We start from the raw sequence: 25,652 nt of genomic DNA on the forward strand, positions 1-25,652 counted from the left end.
AATAAGATGTTGCAGTGAATTTTAACTGACGATGAACGAAGAAGAGAACGAATAACTGTATTATTGTATGCCACATATATTTTACCTAATTTGAATTCGTTCCGTAATTATCTTGGCTCAAAATCGAGGCAGAGGAACCTGTAGTCTCTGGTTTTAAACCCTCAGAAATTCGACTTGTGCAAGTACAACTTTGTCGAATCAGCAGCTGCAAAGATCAACTCCTAGAACGACCCTTCCTAGACCAATTGGACTCTCAGGAACGCAGAAACGGCATCAAAGAGAGTAAAAGACCAGCAGCAAAGCAATGACCAAGGATGGCAAGTAAGGCATTTGAAATAGCGTCATACAACTCAGAAAAAACAAAGAGCATAATATGGGGAAATCAATTTCTTCGTTCATTTTAATACAAACTGCATGAAATAGTAACATTATAATATCATACATATCATATCCTGCGGAGATACATTTCATCTGTGCGCATAACACAACTTATATTATACTAACATACTGCAAAAATAATTATCACATAGCATTTATCGCAAGCTGCTTGAAGTAATATATCCTGCATTTCACTTTCCCGTTTAACAACTCGTTGGAGTACTCAACACTGACACCTGAACACTTGTACTAGAATTCTTGAATATTAAATAAACAAAAATTGAATTAAAGATTGAACTTTGCAGTTGTGAATTTCTTATGTTCCTTCCCCTTCCTTCAGGCAACCCGGCGCGAAATTTATAACTTTTGGCGGTATAACTCTTGATTCGTTGATCGCAGCACATTGGGACTGCAATTATTCGATTTCTCTCGCAAAATTACGTCGGAATAGTGCATCAAAGAATTTATTCCAGAACTTTTCGAAATTGCGAAATTTTTCGCCAAAAATACAAAGGGGTTGGCCTTGCTGTTTTTTTGGGCGAAAAACTTTTAGTCTCCGATTCGATTTGTATGACCCTTTTCTGACCAATTGGACCCCCAGGAACTCAGAAAACGCAGCGAAAACAGCGTGGGATCAACAGGATTGAAATCACGAAGGAAAAAGCACCTGCTGAAAAATGTCGAAATCTCCGGTTTTCGTTTTTTGGCTGCAACTTTCGATGCGTTGATCGCAGCGTGTTGAGACTGCGCCCAATCGATTTCTCTCGCAAAATTACGTCGGAATAGTGCATCAAAGAATTTATTCCAGAACTTTTCGAAATTGCGAAATTTTTCGCCAAAAATACAAAGGGGTTAGCCTTGCTGTTTTTTTGGGCGAAAAACTTTTAGTCTCCGATTCGATTTGTATGACCCTTTTCTGACCAATTGGACCCCCAGGAACTCAGAAAACGCAGCGAAAACAGCGTGGGATCAACAGGATTGAAATCACGAAGGAAAAAGCACCTGCTGAAAAATGTCGAAATCTCCGGTTTTCGTTTTTTGGCTGCAACTTTCGATGCGTTGATCGCAGCGTATTGAGACTGCGCCCAATCGATTTCTCTCGCAAAATTACGTCGGAATAGTGCATCATAGAATTTATTCCAGAACTTTTCGAAATTGCGAAATTTTTCGCCAAAAATACAAAGGGGTTAGCCTTGCTGTTTTTTTGGGCGAAAAACTTTTAGTCTCCGATTCGATTTGTATGACCCTTTTCTGACCAATTGGACCCCCAGGAACTCAGAAAACGCAGCGAAAACAGCGTGGGATCAACAGGATTGAAATCACGAAGGAAAAAGCACCTGCTGAAAAATGTCGAAATCTCCGGTTTTCGTTTTTTGGCTGTAACTTTCGATGCGTTGATCGCAGCGTATTGAGACTGCGCCCAATCGATTTCTCTCGCAAAATGACGTCGGAATAGTGCATCTAAGAATTTATTCCAGAACTTTTCGAAATTGCGAAATTTTTCGCCAAAAATACAAAGGGGTTAGCCTTGCTGTTTTTTTGGGCGAAAAACTTTTAGTCTCCGATTCGATTTGTATGACCCTTTTCTGACCAATTGGACCCCCAGGAACTCAGAAAACGCAGCGAAAACAGCGTGGGATCAACAGGATTGAAATCACGAAGGAAAAAGCACCTGCTGAAAAATGTCGAAATCTCCGGTTGTCGTTTTTTGGCTGTAACTTTTGATGCGTTGGTCGCAGCGTATTGGGACTGCGCCCAATCGATTTCTCTCGCAAAATTACGTCGGAATAGTGCGTGAAAGAATTTATTTCAGCACTTTTCAAAATCGCGAAAATTTTCGCCAAAAATACAAAGGGGTTAGCCTTGCTGTTTTTTTGGGCGAAAAACTTTTAGTCTCCGATTCGATTTGTATGACCCTTTTCTGACCAATTGGACCCCCAGGAACTCAGAAAACGCAGCGAAAACAGCGTGGGATCAACAGGATTGAAATCACGAAGGAAAAAGCACCTGCTGAAAAATGTCGAAATCTCCGGTTTTCGTTTTTTGGCTGTAACTTTCGATGCGTTGATCGCAGCGTATTGAGACTGCGCCCAATCGATTTCTCTCGCAAAATTACGTCGGAATAGTGCATCTAAGAATTTATTCCAGAACTTTTCGAAATTGCGAAATTTTTCGCCAAAAATACAAAGGGGTTAGCCTTGCTGTTTTTTTGGGCGAAAAACTTTTAGTCTCCGATTCGATTTGTATGACCCTTTTCTGACCAATTGGACCCCCAGGAACTCAGAAAACGCAGCGAAAACAGCGTGGGATCAACAGGATTGAAATCACGAAGGAAAAAGCACTTGCTGAAAAATGTCGAAATCTCCGGTTGTCGTTTTTTGGCTGTAACTTTTGATGCGTTGATCGCAGCGTATTGGGACTGCGCCCAATCGATTTCTCTCGCAAAATTACGTCGGAATAGTGCGTGAAAGAATTTATTTCAGCACTTTTCAAAATCGCGAAAATTTTTGCCAAAAATACAAAGGGGTTAGCCTTGCTGTTTTTTTGGGCGAAAAACTTTTAGTCTCCGATTCGATTTGTATGACCCTTTTCTGACCAATTGGACCCCCAGGAACTCAGAAAACGCAGCGAAAACAGCGTGGGATCAACAGGATTGAAATCACGAAGGAAAAAGCACCTGCTGAAAAATGTCGAAATCTCCGGTTTTCGTTTTTTGGCTGCAACTTTCGATGCGTTGATCGCAGCGTATTGAGACTGCGCCCAATCGATTTCTCTCGCAAAATTACGTCGGAATAGTGCATCAAAGAATTTATTCCAGAACTTTTCGAAATTGCGAAATTTTTCGCCAAAAATACAAAGGGGTTAGCCTTGCTGTTTTTTTGGGCGAAAAACTTTTAGTCTCCGATTCGATTTGTATGACCCTTTTCTGACCAATTGGACCCCCAGGAACTCAGAAAACGCAGCGAAAACAGCGTGGGATCAACAGGATTGAAATCACGAAGGAAAAAGCACCTGCTGAAAAATGTCGAAATCTCCGGTTTTCGTTTTTTGGCTGTAACTTTCGATGCGTTGATCGCAGCGTATTGAGACTGCGCCCAATCGATTTCTCTCGCAAAATTACGTCGGAATAGTGCATCTAAGAATTTATTCCAGAACTTTTCGAAATTGCGAAATTTTTCGCCAAAAATACAAAGGGGTTAGCCTTGCTGTTTTTTTGGGCGAAAAACTTTTAGTCTCCGATTCGATTTGTATGACCCTTTTCTGACCAATTGGACCCCCAGGAACTCAGAAAACGCAGCGAAAACAGCGTGGGATCAACAGGATTGAAATCACGAAGGAAAAAGCACTTGCTGAAAAATGTCGAAATCTCCGGTTGTCGTTTTTTGGCTGTAACTTTTGATGCGTTGATCGCAGCGTATTGGGACTGCGCCCAATCGATTTCTCTCGCAAAATTACGTCGGAATAGTGCGTGAAAGAATTTATTTCAGCACTTTTCAAAATCGCGAAAATTTTCGCCAAAAATACAAAGGGGTTAGCCTTGCTGTTTTTTTGGGCGAAAAACTTTTAGTCTCCGATTCGATTTGTATGACCCTTTTCTGACCAATTGGACCCCCAGGAACTCAGAAAACGCAGCGAAAACAGCGTGGGATCAACAGGATTGAAATCACGAAGGAAAAAGCACTTGCTGAAAAATGTCGAAATCTCCGGTTGTCGTTTTTTGGCTGTAACTTTTGATGCGTTGATCGCAGCGTATTGGGACTGCGCCCAATCGATTTCTCTCGCAAAATTACGTCGGAATAGTGCGTGAAAGAATTTATTTCAGCACTTTTCAAAATCGCGAAAATTTTTGCCAAAAATACAAAGGGGTTAGCCTTGCTGTTTTTTTGGGCGAAAAACTTTTAGTCTCCGATTCGATTTGTATGACCCTTTTCTGACCAATTGGACCCCCAGGAACTCAGAAAACGCAGCGAAAACAGCGTGGGATCAACAGGATTGAAATCACGAAGGAAAAAGCACCTGCTGAAAAATGTCGAAATCTCCGGTTTTCGTTTTTTGGCTGCAACTTTCGATGCGTTGATCGCAGCGTATTGAGACTGCGCCCAATCGATTTCTCTCGCAAAATTACGTCGGAATAGTGCATCAAAGAATTTATTCCAGAACTTTTCGAAATTGCGAAATTTTTCGCCAAAAATACAAAGGGGTTAGCCTTGCTGTTTTTTTGGGCGAAAAACTTTTAGTCTCCGATTCGATTTGTATGACCCTTATCTGACCAATTGGACCCCCAGGAACTCAGAAAACGCAGCGAAAACAGCGTGGGATCAACAGGATTGGAATCACGAAGGAAAAAGCACCTGCTGAAAAATGTCGAAATCTCCGGTTTTCGTTTTTTGGCTGTAACTTTCGATGCGTTGATCGCAGCGTATTGAGACTGCGCCCAATCGATTTCTCTCGCAAAATTACGTCGGAATAGTGCATCTAAGAATTTATTCCAGAACTTTTCGAAATTGCGAAATTTTTCGCCAAAAATACAAAGGGGTTAGCCTTGCTGTTTTTTTGGGCGAAAAACTTTTAGTCTCCGATTCGATTTGTATGACCCTTATCTGACCAATTGGACCCCCAGGAACTCAGAAAACGCAGCGAAAACAGCGTGGGATCAACAGGATTGGAATCACGAAGGAAAAAGCACCTGCTGAAAAATGTCGAAATCTCCGGTTTTCGTTTTTTGGCTGTAACTTTCGATGCGTTGATCGCAGCGTATTGAGACTGCGCCCAATCGATTTCTCTCGCAAAATCACGTCGGAATAGTGCATCTAAGAATTTATTCCAGAACTTTTCGAAATTGCGAAATTTTTCGCCAAAAATACAAAGGGGTTAGCCTTGCTGTTTTTTTGGGCGAAAAACTTTTAGTCTCCGATTCGATTTGTATGACCCTTTTCTGACCAATTGGACCCCCAGGAACTCAGAAAACGCAGCGAAAACAGCGTGGGATCAACAGGATTGAAATCACGAACGAAAAAGCACCTGCTGAAAAATGTCGAAATCTCCGGTTGTCGTTTTTTGGCTGTAACTTTTGATGCGTTGATCGCAGCGTATTGGGACTGCGCCCAATCGATTTCTCTCGCAAAATTACGTCGGAATAGTGCGTGAAAGAATTTATTTCAGCACTTTTCAAAATCGCGAAAATTTTCGCCAAAAATACAAAGGGGTTAGCCTTGCTGTTTTTTTGGGCGAAAAACTTTTAGTCTCCGATTCGATTTGTATGACCCTTATCTGACCAATTGGACCCCCAGGAACTCAGAAAACGCAGCGAAAACAGCGTGGGATCAACAGGATTGAAATCACGAAGGAAAAAGCACCTGCTGAAAAATGTCGAAATCTCCGGTTTTCGTTTTTTGGCTGTAACTTTCGATGCGTTGATCGCAGCGTATTGAGACTGCGCCCAATCGATTTCTCTCGCAAAATGACGTCGGAATAGTGCATCTAAGAATTTATTCCAGAACTTTTCGAAATTGCGAAATTTTTCGCCAAAAATACAAAGGGGTTAGCCTTGCTGTTTTTTTGGGCGAAAAACTTTTAGTCTCCGATTCGATTTGTATGACCCTTTTCTGACCAATTGGACCCCCAGGAACTCAGAAAACGCAGCGAAAACAGCGTGGGATCAACAGGATTGAAATCACGAAGGAAAAAGCACCTGCTGAAAAATGTCGAAATCTCCGGTTTTCGTTTTTTGGCTGTAACTTTCGATGCGTTGATCGCAGCGTATTGAGACTGCGCCCAATCGATTTCTCTCGCAAAATTACGTTGGAATAGTGCATCAAAGAATTTATTCCAGAACTTTTCGAAATTGCGAAATTTTTCGCCAAAAATACAAAGGGGTTAGCCTTGCTGTTTTTTTGGGCGAAAAACTTTTAGTCTCCGATTCGATTTGTATGACCCTTATCTGACCAATTGGACCCCCAGGAACTCAGAAAACGCAGCGAAAACAGCGTGGGATCAACAGGATTGAAATCACGAACGAAAAAGCACCTGCTGAAAAATGTCGAAATCTCCGGTTGTCGTTTTTTGGCTGTAACTTTTGATGCGTTGATCGCAGCGTATTGGGACTGCGCCCAATCGATTTCTCTCGCAAAATTACGTCGGAATAGTGCGTGAAAGAATTTATTTCAGCACTTTTCAAAATCGCGAAAATTTTCGCCAAAAATACAAAGGGGTTAGCCTTGCTGTTTTTTTGGGCGAAAAACTATTAGTCTCCGATTCGATTTGTATGACCCTTATCTGACCAATTGGACCCCCAGGAACTCAGAAAACGCAGCGAAAACAGCGTGGGATCAACAGGATTGAAATCACGAAGGAAAAAGCACCTGCTGAAAAATGTCGAAATCTCCGGTTGTCGTTTTTTGGCTGTAACTTTTGATGCGTTGATCGCAGCGTATTGAGACTGCGCCCAATCGATTTCTCTCGCAAAATTACTTCGGAATAGCGCATCTAAGAATTTATTCCAGAACTTTTTGAAATTGCGAAATTTTTCGCCAAAAATACAAAGGGGTTAGCCTTGCTGTTTTTTAGGGCGAAAAACTTTTAGTCTCCGATTCGATTTGTATGACCCTTTTCTGACCAATTGGACTTCCAGGAACTCAGAAAACGCAGCGAAAACAGCGTGGGATCAACAGGATTGAAATCACGAAGGAACAAGCACCTGCTGAAAAATGTCGAAATCTCCGGTTTTCGTTTTTTGGCTGTAACTTTCGATGCGTTGATCGCAGCGTATTGAGACTGCGCCCAATCGATTTCTCTCGCAAAATCACGTCGGAATAGTGCATCAAAGAATTTATTCCGGAACTTTTCGAAATTGCGAAATTTTTCGCCAAAAATACAAAGGGGTTAGCCTTGCTGTTTTTTTGGGCGAAAAACTTTTAGTCTCCGATTCGATTTGTATGACCCTTCTCTGACCAATTGGGCCCCCAGGAACTCAGAAAACGCAGCGAAAACAGCGTGGGATCAACAGGATTGAAATCACGAAGGAAAAACCACCTGCTGAAAAATGTCGAAATCTCCGGTTTTCGTTTTTTGGCTGTAACTTTCGATGCGTTGATCGCAGCGTATTGAGACTGCGCCCAATCGATTTCTCTCGCAAAATTACGTCGGAATAGTGCATCAAAGAATTTATTCCAGCACTTTTCAAAATCTCGAAATTTTTCGCCAAAAAGACAAAGGGGTTCAATGGTTTCAATGGTTTATTTCATCTTTTTCATGACAATATTGGAAAACATCATTGCAAAGTTAAAAATAAACAAAGTCTTAATTCCTAAACCTTAGCCTAGTTCTATATTACTATTTAAGATCTAGGGATAAAAAATTAGAACAGAGAATAGAACAGAGAAAGACGACGAAGACAATGTCAGAAAAAAAGCGAAAAAGAAAAGAACAGAAAAGAAAAGAAAAGAAAACAGAATAAAGCTAAGAAAGCAGCAACAAAGAAACGTGCGAAACGGGAAGTGGGGAAGACTAGATGACTAGTCGCCATCAGTGCTGATGTAGATCGCGTTCAAAAACTGCAAGCGTCGAGACAGACCCTGAGTTCGGTAGGTAGAAAGTTCCAGTGTCGAGCGCCTCTGACCGTCAGGGAGTGACGAAAAGCCTCAGAATGCGGGTTGGCCTTACTTTTTTGCCTATTTTTCTTTCCTGACCAACAGGAGAGAAATGGCGAGTAAAATTCTTCGTTTTTCGGCTGTAACTTGTCATCAGTTGATCGCAACACATTGGGACTGCGCTTAATCGATGTCTCTCCCAAAATTACGTCGATATAGTGCAACAATGAACTGATTCCAGCATTTTTGAAAATCTTCCAAATTTTCACCAACAATTGATATGTATTGTCTCACTCTTCCTGCAACTCTTCGAGCTAAGAACCTTTGCCGTCAGTAATGAGTTAAGCGCTTGTAACGAGATTAATTATACACTAAAGTATTCAGAAGGACATTAAAATCATACCAGAACCGACGGCCGGACGAAAACAAAAAAATGATTCTCTATTCATTCATTCCAATTCATGATACATCAAATCGTAATAATCCAATCTCACTCATATTGTTTTCTGCAGTGGTGCATTGCACCTGTACGCTGGCTAGAACAAAAAACACTTTCAATCTAAAATAATAATTATCTCATATATGTATACTCTTCCACTTTGTCTCTCCTCCACTCACTGTCTCAGTCTCATCGTACCCTACACCATACAAACGACAAGTGACGTGAAATCGAAAATCAATTCGTATTTATAAGCCAGGTATTTGTTTCTAACTCAAAATCCGAAAAAAAAACACCTCCGAAGAATGTTTTAATTTGCCATCCCATTCTCACGCCTCGAAAATTTTTCACCCCCGAATAGATAGTCACTTATCTTATCATAATAGTTGCATCGGAGTGAAAGAATTTTTGAATTTTCGCCTGTGAACTTTTGTTTAGTGAGATCTAACAACCAATTGCGACGGAGTGTTCATGCCCAACCTGACTCATTTACTGCATCTATGGACCTTGGAGTTGAAACGTCACTCAGGCAATCCAGTCACAATTTACGCACGAAAAATATCAACGGGAGTGATTGGAAGAACTGCTGCGATATTAGTTGTAACATAATTATCAAGTGGTTGTACTATTGAAAAGAAAATATTCCGATATCGTGTTGCACTGATTAAATTGCCGTATATAAACCGAGCAGGCACCATTGTTTCATCATTTACAGGTTAAATGGTGAAAATGACTCAAATCAATGAAGGGAAGATAAGGCAGTGCTTAACGAAAGTAAATGACATTCATCGTTCGTAGATCAACGCCCTCCAATAATCACTAACTTTTCATTGCTTTCAAATCATCTGGAAGTACAGTTCGAAGTACATTCCTGAAGTTTTGGCCCATGACCTTATGCTGCGTCGATTCAGACGTTAACTCATACTGCATGAGTTTCATAAACTTGACCACTCATGCTAATCTGATTTAAAGATGTGGAAATTCATTCAACAAAGAAATTCTTGAACAGCATGCTTAAGCTTTGAAAATTTATTGTTTTTTACTTCGTCTTTCGCAGTATCAACATCCAGACCTCACCTATCGCGATGTCGTCAGTGTCCTAAGCCAATATTTTGCTCTGCAGTATAGAGTAGAGCCGTATGGTACGCAGTTTCCAATACGTTCAAATTTATTTCCAATTGTATTGAGTAATTGATCTCTTTGATTTTGCTAAACAAGTTTGACTTTCAGCAGATTTGTACAGTTCTGAATTCTGCTGAGTATCTCTAATCGTAATAAATAATTTAATGTTTGATCATTTTAATAACATGCCATATATTGTCATTAATATTTTTCAACATTTATCATTCAATTTCACAGTATTCACCGATGGGACGCGCAAAGAATTATTCAGCTTACAAGGAACGATACCAGTTACTTACAAAGGTATAATTTTACAATATCCTTACGTATAGAAAGCTATTTTATCGTTGTCACGTAACAAATTTATGGTCACTGTTCATTTTTTCCCACAGGAAATGTCTACAACATTCCCATTTGCGTATGGTTGATGGATACCCATCCCAACAACGCACCAATATGTTACGTCAAACCTACAGCAGACATGAATATTAAGGTCAGCATGTTTGTGGATCACAATGGAAAAATTTACCTTCCTTATCTTCACGAATGGGTCCCTGTAAGTAAAAATTGTATTTACTTAATTATTCTTTGTTTCACATTAGCAGCAGAGTATCTAAAATTGTGCAAAATACAAACAACTTGTCTGTTGTAGCAAAAATCAGATTTGTTAAGCTTGATTCAAGTGATGAGAATAACCTTTGGAGATCAGCCACCAGTTTATGCTAAACCGAAGAACGACAATCAGACTTCTTCAACGCCATATCCTGTACAGTGTAAGTTACTATAAAAACTTAATATCCAATCGTATTATTGTTCGGTTGTAAAAGAAATACCTGACCTTTGCTATTCATTAAATTTTATTAATCTTTATTATGATATTGTAGCTTTCATGCCAGTTCCCGGTGGTGGTGGAACATCTGCGAGTGGTTTCCCACCTTATCCTACAGGTTCACAGTACGGAACTGGCAGTAACGTTTATCCACCTTACCCAACATCTGGAACACCTGGAATACCGTATCCTGGGTACAGTCCATATCCAGGTAGCACGAGTTACGGGGGAGCTGTGTACCCTGGTTCTTACCCACCGCCATATCCACCAGTCACACAGCCAGTACGTTATACGAATTCTTATTGAAGTTGAATTAGCATCAGCTAGTTTTATCAGCAAATATTTATACACTGATTGCTTAATTGTTCGGAAATAATATCTCTCTACTTCAAAACTTTTAATACTTCAGTCGCCAAGGGTGCCTGGAAATTCTAACAACACAGATACGATATCGGAAGAACATATCAGAGAATCACTGTTATCCGCTGTTGGTGATAAGTTGAGACGCCGTTTACGTGAACAGTTATCTCAGGGAGAAGCAGAACTGGAAACTCTGCGTCGCACCGAGCAAGAACTAGCGAGCGGATCAGCACGGTTAGAGGAATTGCTCAACAAGTTGAATCGGGAGAAATCCGAACTTGAGAAAAATATAAATATACTCGAGGAAAAAGAGAGTGAATTAGAAAGGGAAATTAGTAAACTTTCTGACAATCAAACTATCGATGTTGACGAAGCAGTGACGACAATTGCTCCCTTGTACAAACAGTATGTTATTTCATTTGTTCTTACGACTATGTACCATATACAGTTGCTGCAAATTAAAATGAGTATTTTTTGTTTAATCAAGGATGCTGAATGCCTTTGCGGAGGAAGCTGCTATCGAAGATGCGATTTATTATCTAGGAGAAGGTCTGCGCGGAGGAATCATTGATTTAGAAGCATTTTTGAAGCAAGTTCGACAGCTTTCACGTCGGCAATTTATGCTCCGAGCACTAATGTTGCGTTGCAGACAGAAGGCTGGTCTGGCAGGTTGAATAGAAATTGATTTTGGTGCTGAGATGATGAACAGTTGGCTTTAAAATGTAATTAATTATACCTACACAAGTTATTTCAATATATGCGAACAAAGATTTATTTACCACGTACAATGTATATTAAATAAAAAAAAAAATTATCGATATACCATTGAATGAATAGAAATGATAAGTAATAACTCTGTAATAAAATAAAGTCCTTACGAAACGATCATAACGCACATTTCAAACAAAGATTCATGATTCTTTCAATTTCTCAGTCGACATGTATTTGAGAATAAAATTTGCAAACTATATATTTACATTTAGTATGAATATGTACAGTGTTGTATTTTGTTTTTATTACATAGTTTATTTTCTTTCTCTTTTTTTTTGTCAAAAACAGAATTGAGGAACACTGTACAAGGTTTTAAGAGTCTGTGCCATAACACACAGTGGAATCTATTTTACCATATTTATTATAAATATTTAGAAAAAAGACTTCGGTTCAACGGAATATTACCAGATGTATAGCACGGCTCCTTGAAGTTACAAGAATCACATGCAAGTCAGTGTTCAACCTGTAGAAATTTGAATATGTCTGGTGTAGCAAAATGGGTTGTGATCCATGACTGAAAGTAAATGCACATCAGGAATAAAATATTCATATCTTCCTGTGTATGGTCAAGAACCTAATTATTCTGTTAATAATTACCTAAACATAAATTCCGACCCAAAGCAGTAGAAACAGTACACCGAAACCGGAGAATATTGCAGCTACTAAGGAGACCAGCAATTCCTTGAATATGTCTCTGGTAAACTTGGTGCTGGTTACTTCGTAGACGAAAAACCACGCAGTAAAGAATATACCGATTCCTAACAGGACTACAGCCAAATGTGGAAACACAGCTGGGTTTATCGGTGAGACGTACCTCGTCATGGACTCGATTTCAATCTGCAAAATTTTACGAGTTAATATGAAATAAAGAATAACCAAAAGAACGGGAGAAGCGATTAGAAATACTAATGGACAGTTCAACCTCTTGGTTATTCGCAGTCGCCATACGGAAAAAATTTAGTTTTCAGTTGTTCTCATCGTGAATGTTAGAAAAACACATAATATTTAAATTAGATGTACTATTAGCTTTGCGATACAAGAATGTACCTAATAATACCAAATTATATTCTTACCATTTTAGTGGATATATATTTTGACGTGGCCTACCGGTAGTACTGGGCAATGGGCATGTAGCGTGTACCAATGGTTGACTTGATAGTAGATGGTCTTGTGGACCCTTAGACTGACTTAGACTGTGGATGACGTTAATTTATCGAGGCCTTTTAGACAGTCGGTAATTAAAATTACAGGTTTTCAAACATGTCGAAAAAATAAAATCCCATTAAAAATAATAATCTTCGTATGAGTTCATTATTTAATCCAAGCATAGCATTTGACAATTTTTATATGTTTGTTGTCAACGTGACACTGTAATCCGATTTACCTCCATTTTTTACAAAAATACGTATATATGTCGTGCGCAGTATTCTGCCTTACCGACTTTCCATGTCGTTGCGCTCAGAATCATGGAGCAGGCACTATTTACCACGCCGCGCATGTAATACTTGATAACGTTTACAGTCCTTAATATGTGCTAGGCAGTGTTTTACATTCGTGATCACCACAGCGGGTCTGGGTACTCATATCCCTTTGCCATGCCTTTGCCATAGAACGCGGCGTAACCGTTTTGAGAGCGTGTAATCTCAGAAACCGGCGTGTAAGCCGGTGTGCAACAAAGAACGCAATCTTCGCGGCCGGGATGTGCAGAGGTGTGCAACAAAGAGAAATATATAAAAGCCTCCCCCTCACTAGCGCCGTCGGCAATATTTTGAGGTGACGGTTTTCGAGACGGAGTTCTCAGGCCTGTGTAAAAGACCGTGGTGGGGAGTATAAGGCAATCGGACTACCACTTATCCTTATACCGTGGTGATCACTGACGTACTTATTTTCTCACACACACTCGCAACGACACTCGATTAGTCGTATTATAGCGAAACACGCGTACGACTTGCAAGAAGAAGAAGGAAAGTTGACGCAATCTCGTGTTGATCTGTATGATTGCACTTTTGCTTGAAGATTTTGCAAAGCAATTGAAGTAAGTAATAACCTTTTACACTGCTATTTTAATCTATACAAATTTCGCATACATACTTGATAACCGCGTTTATATTTGTAACATTGAATTATTTAATAGTCGTGTTAAATTAATCAAGGTCGAACAGTGACGTATTGGATACATGTATACATATGCGCTATATTTGAAGATTTTCTAACTAGAAAAATAGGATATTTCTTCGATTCGCTTCAGACATCATCTGCAGCCTAACACTGTGTTCAGGTCTATGGCATGTAAATTTGTTAATTAGGTCATCTATATTTGGACCCTAGCTTACGAGGCCCTAGTATCTAGCTGCACAAAGCATAATATCGGAAATTATTCTATAACGTCTTATTTATCAGCAGCTAAATTGACCAAAATGAATAAGAATGGGCCGCCGCCTCCATACGAACCACCGCCGACTGCACCGCCTACCTATTCTCAAAGTGTGGGAGGTGTGCCACCTGCCAGTCCTTATACACCGATACAATCGTGTGAGTAAATAATGTAACCTCGATGCTACTATTAGGAATGACCTCAAAATTATTATTATAACTTCATCTGTGCATTTCAAATGCCACTAAAGTAACGTGCCTTGTTCATCTGTGAGGATTAACGATAGGATATCTCATATCTCTCCTCTCTTCTCAACTACTTGCAAACTTACAATACTTTAATGTTGAAATTACTTAAACATCAATTGTGATGATCGAATGTCACAAAGAAGTTTAAACACGCTTGATTCTTGGCTATAACATCCTGTGGTATGTTTTCCTTTCACAGTTGCAGGAGGTCCAACTATAGTTACAACAGTTGTACCGGTTGGACCACATCCGACCCATATGATATGCCCTCAATGTGGAACTGAGATCGATACAGCTACCAAAACAGAACCTGGAATGATTGCATATATTTCTGGAGTCATTATTGCACTGCTTGGGTATGTTATCTTTTCTTCAAATGGTTTCTAAATGTCATGACAATTCTTGTATTCATAATGAAGAGTTACTGCTACCTACGAACATCTGGAGTTTTCTCGATCTGCAACATCCAAATTCAATTGAATTTTAACATAGTACATGATTATGATCAATGATTACGCATTCGTTTCATGGATATTAGTTCTATGGGTAGAAGCTACTAACATTAATGGAGCTTAACACAAAAGACCTGAGTAACAAACCCTGTTTTTTAACGATGATCTCATTGTTTTTTAGATGCTGGTTAGGCTGCTGTCTAATTCCGTGCTGCATCGATGAATGCATGGATGTTCATCACAGCTGTCCACAGTGCAAGGCATACTTAGGTCGCCATCGAAGATAAACGATCTAAAGAAAAATGAAATTCAAATCGCTGCATTTCGAAAGGGTATATATAATATAACATGAGTAAAATAAAAACATGAAGGTCAAATATCCGAGCATGGTAGCTAAAAGTACTGCCGCAGTTTGCAGCACATATAGAACTGTTTCACAGCTACATATCTACAAGAGGGTGGCGACTGACCGGGAAATCCGGGAATAGTCAATTTTATTCTAGCAAAATTGTCGCGACCCTGTATAATTCATAGCAGCTTGTAACAATATATCAAATACGTTCAGTCAAAAAAGTGAAATTTGAACATATGTGATTCGCACTTAAATATTATTATACAAAGTGGTTGTAGAATTTGAACAATTCTAATTGGGTAAGCTATTTTTGGTTGCTATAGATATATTAAAGGCAGCTTTTTTTTAAGCAATTATTTGCAAAAGTTACCTAACCTCGCTTATTAAATATGAAATTAAAATAAATTAGGTCAGTAGCTTTACGTACAAAATAGTAACATATTTTATTTTTACATTATGTCGCCCTTCTTGCTGCTCGTTTAATGGGCTTTTAAATAAGAGTTCGTTAATTTGGCGCTATTATCTAATACTAACATTGATGTTGGGCTTGATAAATGCAATTAACGAACTGCATCGTTACGTGTTAATTATGATGATCGACTCAAAAAACTGCAAACTCTACATTTCCTCGCGATTGTTATTTTTATGCCATTAGGCAAATTCTTCTCTCACATTATAGATGATTACTTCTTTTTATCCAATTGTATTACCAATAAGCAATACATTAGTAATACATGTATCGGGTCACTGACTGTCTATCTTTCAATCACTTGAATGCTATAATTTTATTGTATGCACACAGAGAATAATACATATCTGATGTAATATAGCCAATATACCTAATATAGGAGAATTATTTTGCTACATTACACAATTTTTTTTTAATTGATTCACTAAGGATAAAAGCGAAACTAATTACAATATTGAAATATATTCTTCTACAAATCTACTATGTCAATTACGTTATATTTCCGTAAATGTGCCATTTTTCACCTACACAAATGTTGGGCTTTATCTCATTCCATGATGAAAAAAAGAAAAAGAACCCAACGAGTCAGACGCTGTGGCTAATAAGGCTGGATGATAGTACATTAAATTTTGTATTACTTTGACACCTCTCACCATTTTTTCTGAAACAGTGGTGGACGTTTATGTATAGTATGTATGTACGTATACATACAGGCACTGCTATTTTTCTGCATTGATTCGTTAAATCGAAAAAGAGAAGTATAAAGAAACAGTGGTTTTATTTTGCGCAGAATTTTCATTTTATTGTAATGTCGAAAGTAAACCAAACAAGTATTTCGTACGAAATGCATAAACGTGAGTGCCTTTCAAGCGAAAACTGTCTCTTTAATATTATAATCATGGACAATGTAGTTAAGTGATTTCTACATTTCTAAATAACAATTTGAAAGTGTTCAGTGGAGCACAAACTCGAAACGCTATCCACGTCTTATTTAACATTACCGCAAAGAAGCAAAGGATACAGCGATATTTTACGTAAGGTATATTGCGATATGAGGATAACAGACGCAAATTGCATTGTCCATTTCTTACGTGTATTTATCCATTTTACACTAATAACACTTAAATTGTTATTATTTTTTGTAAAAACGTTAATACAAAGAAAAATATATATATATATAAATTAAATATACATATACTTAGTGTACTTAATAAACCAATCCTCAATATACGTATATTTTTGTGTACCCGCTGAAATGTCTCTTTAAAAAAATGTACATACGCCCACACGCATTTAACAATTTACTTTAAATTGTATCGAGAAAAAATAAATCCAATTTACCGCGTGGAACAGAATAATTGAATAGATTGAACAATAAAAATATGTGGGCGGAATACAAACGTGTGATTTGCTGAAAATGCATTCATAATCTATCCACTGTTTCGCGTCAATGGCTCGTGTCAGTCCGTGTATGGAATTCAAATGATTACCCTTTCTTACCGATGGCGATGACACATGCAACGTAGCTTGTCAGAAATCGCTGTTTTATCTAGCACATAATATTGTTATGCATACTTGACGGAGCAGCGGTTCAATATTATTTGAATTAACGGTAATTATCCAACAACAATATATTTCCCCTTTAATTCAGTTTATCATTTCGAATTCACCCGTTAAATATTTACGCCCAACAAGCACTGTATTCAAAACACAGAACCTCAATCGCTTCTAACCTAAATATCCTTGTAGGGGGGAAAATGACCCAACCCTAATTAAATCATTACTCCTGTCACATTGCTTCATACGGTATTCAAGAGATTGTCAACATTATGATATCTTAATATTTCTCTCGGTCAACCACCGCTCAAAATCTTTATCACAAAGGTTCATATTTTTTTTTAGTTCACTCTACAAAATTCAACGATGTCAGGTCCGCCGCCTCCTCCGCCTCCAATGATGAAGTTACCAGTCTCATCGGATTCTGGTGGCGATCAAGGCAGAAATATGCTCTTACAATCAATACGAGCTGGCAAACCATTAAAAAAAACCGTTACCGTCGACAAAAGTGCTCCAGCTATTGCAGGTATCGTCTAAACTACTCACAGATTTGCATTCATTCCGAGTGAATCTTGTAAATTCCATCGCCCATCACACTTAATCGGGGGCAAACCAACAACAGTTAATGCAAGGCATTGAGACACCTCAGGTCTATTTCGTGTGATGCTCTTTCTATATCTGGTAGCAAATAAAACTCTCGCATTGTGACTGTACAAATATATGGCACATCTTGTTTTGTGTTATTATATCACTCGTGAATCTACAAGTTATTATTTCAATCATGTTTAATATTTCCAAATCCTATTTATTTGCTTGGAGAATTTGATGTTGTTTTATTTTCAGGAAAAATTCGAGGCGAGTCCTCTAGCATTTCATCATCTGCTGGTGGAAATAATAACAACTCCAGCTCTAACGGCAGTAGTATTAATAATAATAGTAACACTGGTCCAATCGGTCTTGGCGGATTATTCGCTGGTGGTATGCCCAAGTTGAAACCAACTGGCCTGCGTGGAAACGTTACAGAACGAGGAAATGTTACAGAACGTGATAATGTCAGCACCAATATTACACACAGTAGTAATGCAAACACAAATACCAAAAGGGGTCCGCCACCCATTCCTCCACCAGCTACACAGAAACCCCAAATTCTCCAGGTATAACCTATTTTAGTTTTGGTTCGTTGTTTGGATGGTAGAATTCTAATTTAGTAAAGATTTTTTTGATCAGATAATTTTTCAGTGACCTATCTGAAACAAAAAACTATCATCAATAGGCATTAAAATTAATCAAACCTTCACATTACAGAGTGTATCTGATTCGGCTTTAACGAATTCAGAGCAATCAAGAGGGTTTGGAAAGCCAACATTAGTTCCAAAACCGCCTCCACCCTCATCTGTGGCGCCACAGAAACCGTCTCCGCCGCAATTTGCTGCCCCACAGAAGCCGTCTCCACCTCCGAAAAAGATTAATTTAAGCAGTCTTCATTCATCCAGCGGAGGTGTTACAAGAGCCCAAAGCATGCGAGTCCCTCGGACTCCTCCAGTTCTTGCACCAACCCTGTCTTCCCTTCATCAATCTCAAGATTGCTTGAACGATCCACATCCTCCTCCACCTCCTAGGCCAACTCCTCGCCATTTAAGACCACCCATCACTAGACCACCACCACCTCCTCCCTCTAGAATAACAGCTGCACCAAGCATGCCTCCTCCCCCGCCGCCACCCATTCATCGATCTGGCAATTCGCATCAAAGACATGCTCCACCCCCTCCGTCTCCACCAACGCCTCCTACAAGAGGTTCTTCGATGATGCGTAACGGCCAATCTTCAAGCTGGTTGGATTTTGAGACAAGATTCGCCGACACGTTTCATTCTGCCTCAACATTTCCACCTCCAGAACCTTTCAAGGGATTCCCAAAAGTCTACAACAGCAGAAACGGTGAGACCAGCCCCAGAAATTTCAGTCCTCAGTCTATCCTTGGCTTCAATCTTAGCCGTCATTCTTCAGAGTTTGATGCATGATTTGTCCTTTCATCTCTGGCTGCTAATCAGAATTACAATACCCTGCTGTTGACTAATCACTGGAGCTTGTATAACACTTTATATGTATATATAATTTATGCTACCAGCTTCATATGTATTCATTAGTATTCTATTCTTCGTTTTGCATGCTATTGCACAGACAGGTAAGGCAGGCAAATTTATTTACTACTCTTAGTGTTTAGACTCTCTCAACTAATCAAATAGCAAAATTCAAAATTGAATGTTTGTGATATTGCATTTGTAATAGAACTGTCCATATGCATGGTCCACAAAAATACGTATGGCTTGAGACAGAATTTTCTATTCATTATTCAATCGCTGATCTTAATGAAAGCAGAGAAAATACTTCTTTTTTTTTTTATTAAAACTGCTAATATGCCGAATTGAAATTTTTCATCCAAGGGACAATCAATAATTCCTAAGATTTCATCCAGCGATCGCACTACACATGTATGCAAAATTATGCCAGAAGATATGGTAGATTTAGCGTTTACTATAGTAAATGAACGATCAATGTATAGTCTTGATAATTATTGAACAGAAAAAATATTGTGCTCGAAAAAATGTTGTAAATATTTCGAGAACCACGAGTAGATTAAGGATGAAAAAAAAAACAAAGAAAATTAAACGTGCCTTACCTCTTTCGTCACAAATATTTGTGGATTTGGGAACTATTAAGATATTATTTTATGAGAGAAAAGCAAACCTGGTCTATTCTATCGAAATAACAATAAGATTTACAGCTTCGCGTTGCCATTACTATTCTTAGTATTAAACAGTTCATATTATCTATGCTACTGATTCTTTCAATGATAAATATTAGATGAAGCCATACAGTTCTATTTAATACACGCATTCCTGTACGTTACACTAAACTACAAACAAGACAAAACTTGTACAATGAGAGAGTTTTTTAAAACTGCACTTTCTTCATGTTTAGAGTTACAATGATCAAGGTTTAGTATTTGACTGATTTTTCTTTTGATACATTTCAGTTTTTGTGCATGGTAATATAATATTATTTGGTATCGGTAGATAAGAAAGAATATGGAAAACAAGTCCATACTATCACTATTTTAATTTTTACTACCGTTGTCTGATTTCACATCTCCACAGAAAAGATTACAAGTAAGTAGCGAATCTGCAGTTTTCACTGTTAAGTTGTAAATAACTAATGGGTTCCAATTATTATCATAACATGCGGCATATCTGATTCAATTAACACTTCCATTAATCTAGTTTTTACTCATATACATAGTGCATTCGGTATTTACATCTGATTTCTCAATTACCTGGAAATGCGACGCTTCTCTTTTCTCGCGATACGTTTCGAGGCGTTCTTCCCTCTTCTTGCAAAGTGTTTCGATCAGTAATCAGATGTTAATACCGAATGCAGCTTTATCCAAACAAAATAATTTTATAACACGCGACTAATAATTTGTCTAATACAAGGTATATGGAACTCGAATTTTTATTTCGGATATTTACTAGTGCATACGGCAAATTGGCTTCATTCAATGGACTGTAGTTAATACTTTAAAGAATTATAAATGTATAACTGTGTTAATAATTTTTACTAATTTAATTATATCGCACCTAACCGAACAACTGTTCTGTATTTAAAGAGCACATATATGTATATTTAACTCAATTGCATGCTGCATATACTGTTAAAATTAATTTGATGGGTATTTAGCTGTAATGGGTGTTTTGGAGGTTGATAAGGAAAAAAATATCTAAAGAATGAATCAATGAATCTATGTCGGGATATTGCAGCAGCTAAACAACAGGCTCCTGCTCCACCGCCAACAACCCCCAACACGATGCTTCAACTTAATTCAACTCATGGAGAAAGACAGTGGCCACGTGATGCAGCCTCGTCCGCCTGTTAAATATTTCACTAAATATAGTCTTCCATACGTCTATTTCATCTAACAGTCGACAGTAAGATCTTTATGTACATTTTTTTTTTTCATTTTTTATCTCCCGATATGATATTGTGTTATGGTCATTAGAAAGATACGGAATGTATTAATCAATAATAGACCATATTAAGTTAAAGTCTGTATTATAGAGGGATAGAGGTAAGTGCGCTAAATGGAAATTCGAATTTTAGAATCGCACGTATATCAATGCTAAATGGTCGAAACTTATCTTGATATTTTTCACAAATTCATCAGCTATTTTAGTATTGTTGAAATTATTTATTTGAAAAAAAAAAAAAAAACGCCGTTATTTACGTTTCAGTCAACTTAATAAAAATTAACTACAATATTAGCAACTACTAAACTAATGCACTCTGTTGTCTAGTCACTAATCTGCACTACGTTGAATGAGCTCATGTTCATTAGTAAAGTTTTAAAAATTGAAAAAAACTTTGGAATACCAAATGATTAATCAATGATCTGTTAACTTTGATGCTCTAGTTTATTTCATTCCTAGTTTAAACCGTGCAATGTGAATATTTTACCTGTTTTTAATTGTGAACATTTTCTGCCAATATTTTAATTATAAAATCCTTGGGTAAGGCGGTTAAATTAGACGGACTGTTTTAGCAGAGTGATCAATAATTGATTTATTAAATTAGATGTACAGCAACGATAATATAATAAGTTTACTTTTTTAATTTACTTTTTTTTTTATATATTTTCCTTTTATATATTTCTCGTCGATAGCCAACCTACCCCAAATTCAGTATGAAATGTGACTGATTGCTTGTCCTGTCCACGTCACGAACCCATGACTCTCAATTATCCATGTATTACTTTTTTCGAATTCATTTACGGAATTTTCATAATCAAGTGTTGCTTTTTACACAGGTTCTATGCAGAACTGTTGTCTGTAATTCTGTTCATTTTATCACCAATGAAAAATAACTTCAACAACCAATGAGAAAGATTAATCACGGAATCGAAGATTGAAAAGTGCGTTGGTTTTTGGTTGGCACGAGTAATTAGTCGTAAAAATGGTCAACCAATCACGACTTTTGTGCCTCAAGTTCTTTTTCTATAATTCTGCGGTATTCATCGAAGCCACCTTCAATGCATCGCACACCACCATCACCGCACACCCATAGCTCGTGGCATACCATACGGATAAGACGTTCGTCATGCGATACCAATATAACGCCACCCTGGAAATTTCGATAAATGTTGTTAAATTTGATTTATGACGCATAAAACTAGCAATTTCGTTCACTTTTACAAATCATTGTAAACCGTACTTGATAAACCTCAAGTGCTTTCCCAAGAGCTTCGATAGACTCAATATCCAAATGATTTGTGGGCTCGTCAAGTACCAAGAAATTCGGCATTGCTGCGCACATCAGAGCCAGAGCCACTCTTGATTTCTGACCTCCGGACAGTGAGTTTATCGTTTGCAATGCCAAGTCTCCACTGACTCCAAAACTGCCCAACATTCGTCTATATTCTTCCATTGGTTTCCCTGATAAAAAACCAAATTTCCTTGGTCAACTTGGATTTTACACCTTACAACTCAGGTTTCCAACGATAATCTTCAGTAACACGTACCTGGGAAGTGATTTTGTAGTAGTTCGACAGGACAGACACGCATATCTAGTTGGTCCACGTGATGTTGACTGAAATATCCAAATTTCAAGTTTCTATGAAGATGTACTGTGCCACGTGTCGGGCTTAATTTCCCTGTAATTATTTTGAGAAGCGTCGTCTTTCCCGCTCCGTTTTCTCCCACTATACAGATGCGCGACTGCAAAGTGGCTGTGAGATTTACACCAGTGAATAAGAAATCGGCATTGCTTCCGCTGCTGTCGTATCGGAACGAAACTTCGTTCAACTGGAGAATTGGAGGACTAAGGGCCTCCACTTCTGGGAAACGAAGCGTAACTTCTCCCTCTTTCTCCATTGGTTTCAACTCAGGTCTAAAAATTTTTGAAACCTCATTCAATATCCGATCTACTAACGAAAATATAAGCAAAAACAGTACAGCAAACATTTGTTAGAAGAAAACATACAACTTCTCCAGCATCTTGATCTTGCTTTGAACACTGGATGCACGATTAGCATTATAACGAAAACGATCAATGAATTCTTGTACATGGGCTCTTTTAGCTTGTTGTGCCTCAAATTCTCTCTGTTGATTTCGCTCCCGTTCACCTTTTGTCCTTGCAAATTGATCATAATTTCCTCTATAAGCTTCAATTTTTTGTGCTTTAAGATACAGGATATCTGTCGGTACCTGTATTCAAAGGTGTCACAAAGGTTCATTAGCATAATTATAAAAATACGTTCCGTGCATTGAATCCTTTGATACATACTGTGTCCAAAAAATTTCGGTCGTGAGAAACGACCAAAAGAGTTGTGGGCCAGGATTGCAAATACTTCTCAAGCCAGAGAATGGCTTTTATGTCAAGCATGTTGGTGGGTTCATCGAGGAGCAGAAGATCGGGTCTTGAGAATAGAGCCCTAGCCAAGGCCAAGCGCATGCGCCATCCACCAGAAAAAGATTTAGTGGGCCATGCCTGCCTCTCAACAGAGAAACCGAGACCCGAAAGAATGGCGCTTGCCTTCGCAGGAGCCTTATCTACTTCTGCTAACCTCATAGCTTCATAAACGCGCGCCAATTCTTCACCAATAGAATCTCCTCCCCCCTGATCCAGAGCTGACTGGAGGTCAGCTTCGCGGCTAAGCAGCTCACTGCGCTCATGGTCACATTCTAACACGGAATGTAGCGCTGACGTATCGTCACTCGCGACCTCTTGCTCTACATGAAGAACTCGTACATGTGTAGGAATCCGTAACTGTTTGCTGAGAACAATGGGGCAAAAATGTTGGTGATAAGTAATTTATGACTTACATGAAACAGTAATCCTATGGATTTTAGTAATTCGAGGAACTAAAATGAATGAGAAAAGATTTAGCAGCAAACATTTGAAGCTTGTTTTGATAGTAACTAATGAAGTCCAAACTTTTCCGAAGGTAATCAATCAGATAGAGTACCAGAAATTTTAATCGGACAAGTAAATCTTATGAGTGTTTTCACATTATATCAAAGAATAATGGGTTTCAGGATACTTCCAAAATATCAGGGACCACTAGATGTTTTATTTTACCTGGATATCATTCTAAGCAGAGTTGTTTTTCCGAGACCATTCCTACCAACAAGACCATATCGCCTGCCAAATGCAAGCGTTAGATCAGCACCCTGCAGTAGGACTCGGTCGCCATACGCCACGTCAAAGTTCTCTATTCGGATATCCTGTGTTCTATTGACCCCACCTTTGCCCTCCATTCGACTATCTTTTTTACTGGTCATTTGACTAGCACTGGCAGTTTCCAACGCAACTGTCGCGTTGACATTTCGATTTACAGATCCTGAATCACCACCAACTCGTTTCTCAAGTTTTTGTTGCAGTTTTGCTTCTGCCTTTTCCAACTTTTTAGCATCCACTTTCTAAAACATGGAAATGTGGATGTTTTCCAATTCATTGGTAAAGAAGCACTGAGTTTGAATATATCCAGATGCAGTATATATTCATAAAATTGCCCTGGCAAGAATTCATAGATCCATTCAAAACTATTAGAATATTTGAAAGATTTTCTTTTTTTGACAAATTTAAAAACAGTTGAGTGTAATTTTCAAAAAATTACCGATCCGTCATCCCTGGTTGTAACCCAAATACTTTTGATATCTTCAACTTGATCCTCAAGGGTTGCAGCCATTGCTCCTAAATTAACCGGAGCATTTAATACTTTGTTCACGCCATTGTTACGTTTGTCATTTCCAACATGTAATTCCCCATCTGGAGTCCCTTTCAACATTGCCAATAGTCTCCTGCATATTTTCCTGCAAGATGATCGAAATTATGATTTTGTCTCAGGGTTTATTCAAAATTTTACTGTCAGCGATATGAACCTTTTCTCAGATACTCAGACAACTAAATTGGAAAGGACCTCAGCTTTTTTTTTTTGTCCAGATGAGCTTTTCATCTAATAGCAATTGGTGTCAAGAAATTTGAATGCAATATGCATTTAACATTGAAATTTTTACAAAAAAATAACTGGAAATCACTGACGATAAAATTCAAAAGTCACCCATAGTTTGACGTGGTTTGCACCGAGTTTAACGGAATATTTTACCGACCTAACCTCTTTCTCAGGCTTGTCAGCTACCTCGTGCAAAACCTCACCAATAGCTTCGTAAACCTCGTCTCCATCCTCAAAGTCATCTCGAGAACTGTCAAGAATGCCTAAAAAATTTCAGCGTATTTAAATGAATGTGTACATAGTAGAAATGATGTAAAATCGTTTTTAGGTTAACTTGGTAAACCATACCTTCGACATACTTATACAAATCGTCATCTATAGAGGGAAATTCAGTCCTGATATAATCGCCACAAGCGGCCATGGTGATCGGTTTATATTTCTTCCCCGCGTTGTCTTAATAAATTATTTAACTCTAACGTTATATCAAAAAACCGACAAAAGGGTAGCACCATCAAACTCACGAACACATGTTCACGCCATTTTGAATTTTGGGACTGAGGAAAAATAGCCTCGCGTCAAACTACTGTTAAAGAATATTGATTTCTATTTGGAATAAATTGCGCCAAGTATTTACGCATGAAATAAATTTTTTTCATACCGTAATTCCTTGACCGTACAACAGAAACATGTTATCCTGATTGTATAATTT

The 25,652-nt window shown here is 38.2% G+C and overlaps 5 protein-coding genes across 10 annotated transcripts; 3 read left to right on the forward strand and 2 right to left on the reverse strand.

The window, feature by feature from the left end:
• The first annotated feature begins 8,905 nt into the window (after positions 1-8,905).
• Positions 8,906-11,603, forward strand: LOC107223902 (tumor susceptibility gene 101 protein). The gene is made up of 8 exons (XM_015663747.2): positions 8,906-9,180; positions 9,464-9,548; positions 9,766-9,831; positions 9,921-10,084; positions 10,181-10,301; positions 10,413-10,639; positions 10,767-11,122; positions 11,205-11,603. Exons 1-8 carry the CDS (start codon positions 9,127-9,129, stop codon positions 11,389-11,391), a joined length of 1,260 nt encoding a protein of 419 aa, XP_015519233.1. The 5' UTR covers positions 8,906-9,126; the 3' UTR covers positions 11,392-11,603.
• Positions 11,312-12,708, reverse strand: LOC107223895 (transmembrane protein 258). 2 transcript variants are annotated; one of them, XM_015663740.2, is made up of 3 exons: positions 12,562-12,708; positions 12,086-12,325; positions 11,312-11,951 (listed from the first exon to the last, which is right to left on the reverse strand). In XM_015663740.2, exons 1-2 carry the CDS (start codon positions 12,562-12,564, stop codon positions 12,086-12,088), a joined length of 243 nt encoding a protein of 80 aa, XP_015519226.1. In that variant the 5' UTR covers positions 12,565-12,708; the 3' UTR covers positions 11,312-11,951. The 2 variants fall into 2 exon arrangements, with proteins under 2 accessions (XP_015519226.1, XP_015519225.1); XM_015663739.2 differs by having other exon boundaries at positions 11,312-12,002; positions 12,562-12,707.
• Positions 12,709-13,338: 630 nt separating this feature from the next.
• Positions 13,339-16,570, forward strand: LOC107223894 (LITAF domain-containing protein). Of its 2 annotated transcripts, none has more exons than XM_015663738.2 (4): positions 13,339-13,523; positions 13,892-14,020; positions 14,310-14,466; positions 14,744-16,570. In XM_015663738.2, exons 2-4 carry the CDS (start codon positions 13,906-13,908, stop codon positions 14,847-14,849), a joined length of 378 nt encoding a protein of 125 aa, XP_015519224.1. In that variant the 5' UTR covers positions 13,339-13,523; positions 13,892-13,905; the 3' UTR covers positions 14,850-16,570. The 2 variants fall into 2 exon arrangements, with proteins under 2 accessions (XP_015519224.1, XP_015519223.1); XM_015663737.2 differs by having other exon boundaries at positions 13,340-13,523; positions 13,889-14,020.
• Positions 16,571-16,837: 267 nt separating this feature from the next.
• On the forward strand, positions 16,838-21,606 carry LOC107223901 (formin-like protein 3). Of its 3 annotated transcripts, none has more exons than XM_015663745.2 (5): positions 16,838-16,995; positions 17,286-17,466; positions 17,784-18,094; positions 18,246-18,876; positions 20,757-21,606. In XM_015663745.2, the coding sequence occupies exons 2-5, from the start codon at positions 17,307-17,309 to the stop codon at positions 20,870-20,872; spliced, it is 1,218 nt and encodes a 405-aa protein (XP_015519231.1). In that variant the 5' UTR covers positions 16,838-16,995; positions 17,286-17,306; the 3' UTR covers positions 20,873-21,606. The 3 variants fall into 3 exon arrangements, with proteins under 3 accessions (XP_015519231.1, XP_015519232.1, XP_046588726.1); XM_015663746.2 differs by having other exon boundaries at positions 20,760-21,606; XM_046732770.1 differs by lacking the exon at positions 16,838-16,995 and adding an exon at positions 17,100-17,189.
• Positions 21,581-25,499, reverse strand: LOC107223898 (ATP-binding cassette sub-family F member 3). Of its 2 annotated transcripts, XM_015663743.2 has the most exons (9): positions 25,292-25,499; positions 25,101-25,206; positions 24,608-24,803; positions 24,070-24,410; positions 23,275-23,764; positions 22,972-23,195; positions 22,511-22,878; positions 22,204-22,424; positions 21,581-22,113 (listed from the first exon to the last, which is right to left on the reverse strand). In XM_015663743.2, the coding sequence occupies exons 1-9, from the start codon at positions 25,362-25,364 to the stop codon at positions 21,958-21,960; spliced, it is 2,175 nt and encodes a 724-aa protein (XP_015519229.1). In that variant the 5' UTR covers positions 25,365-25,499; the 3' UTR covers positions 21,581-21,957. The 2 variants fall into 2 exon arrangements, with proteins under 2 accessions (XP_015519229.1, XP_046588725.1); XM_046732769.1 differs by lacking the exon at positions 25,292-25,499 and having other exon boundaries at positions 25,106-25,206.
• Between the last annotated feature and the right edge of the window lie 153 nt (positions 25,500-25,652).

This window comes from Neodiprion lecontei, chromosome 2 (assembly GCF_021901455.1).
Source record: "Neodiprion lecontei isolate iyNeoLeco1 chromosome 2, iyNeoLeco1.1, whole genome shotgun sequence".
NCBI lineage: Eukaryota > Metazoa > Arthropoda > Insecta > Hymenoptera > Diprionidae > Neodiprion > Neodiprion lecontei.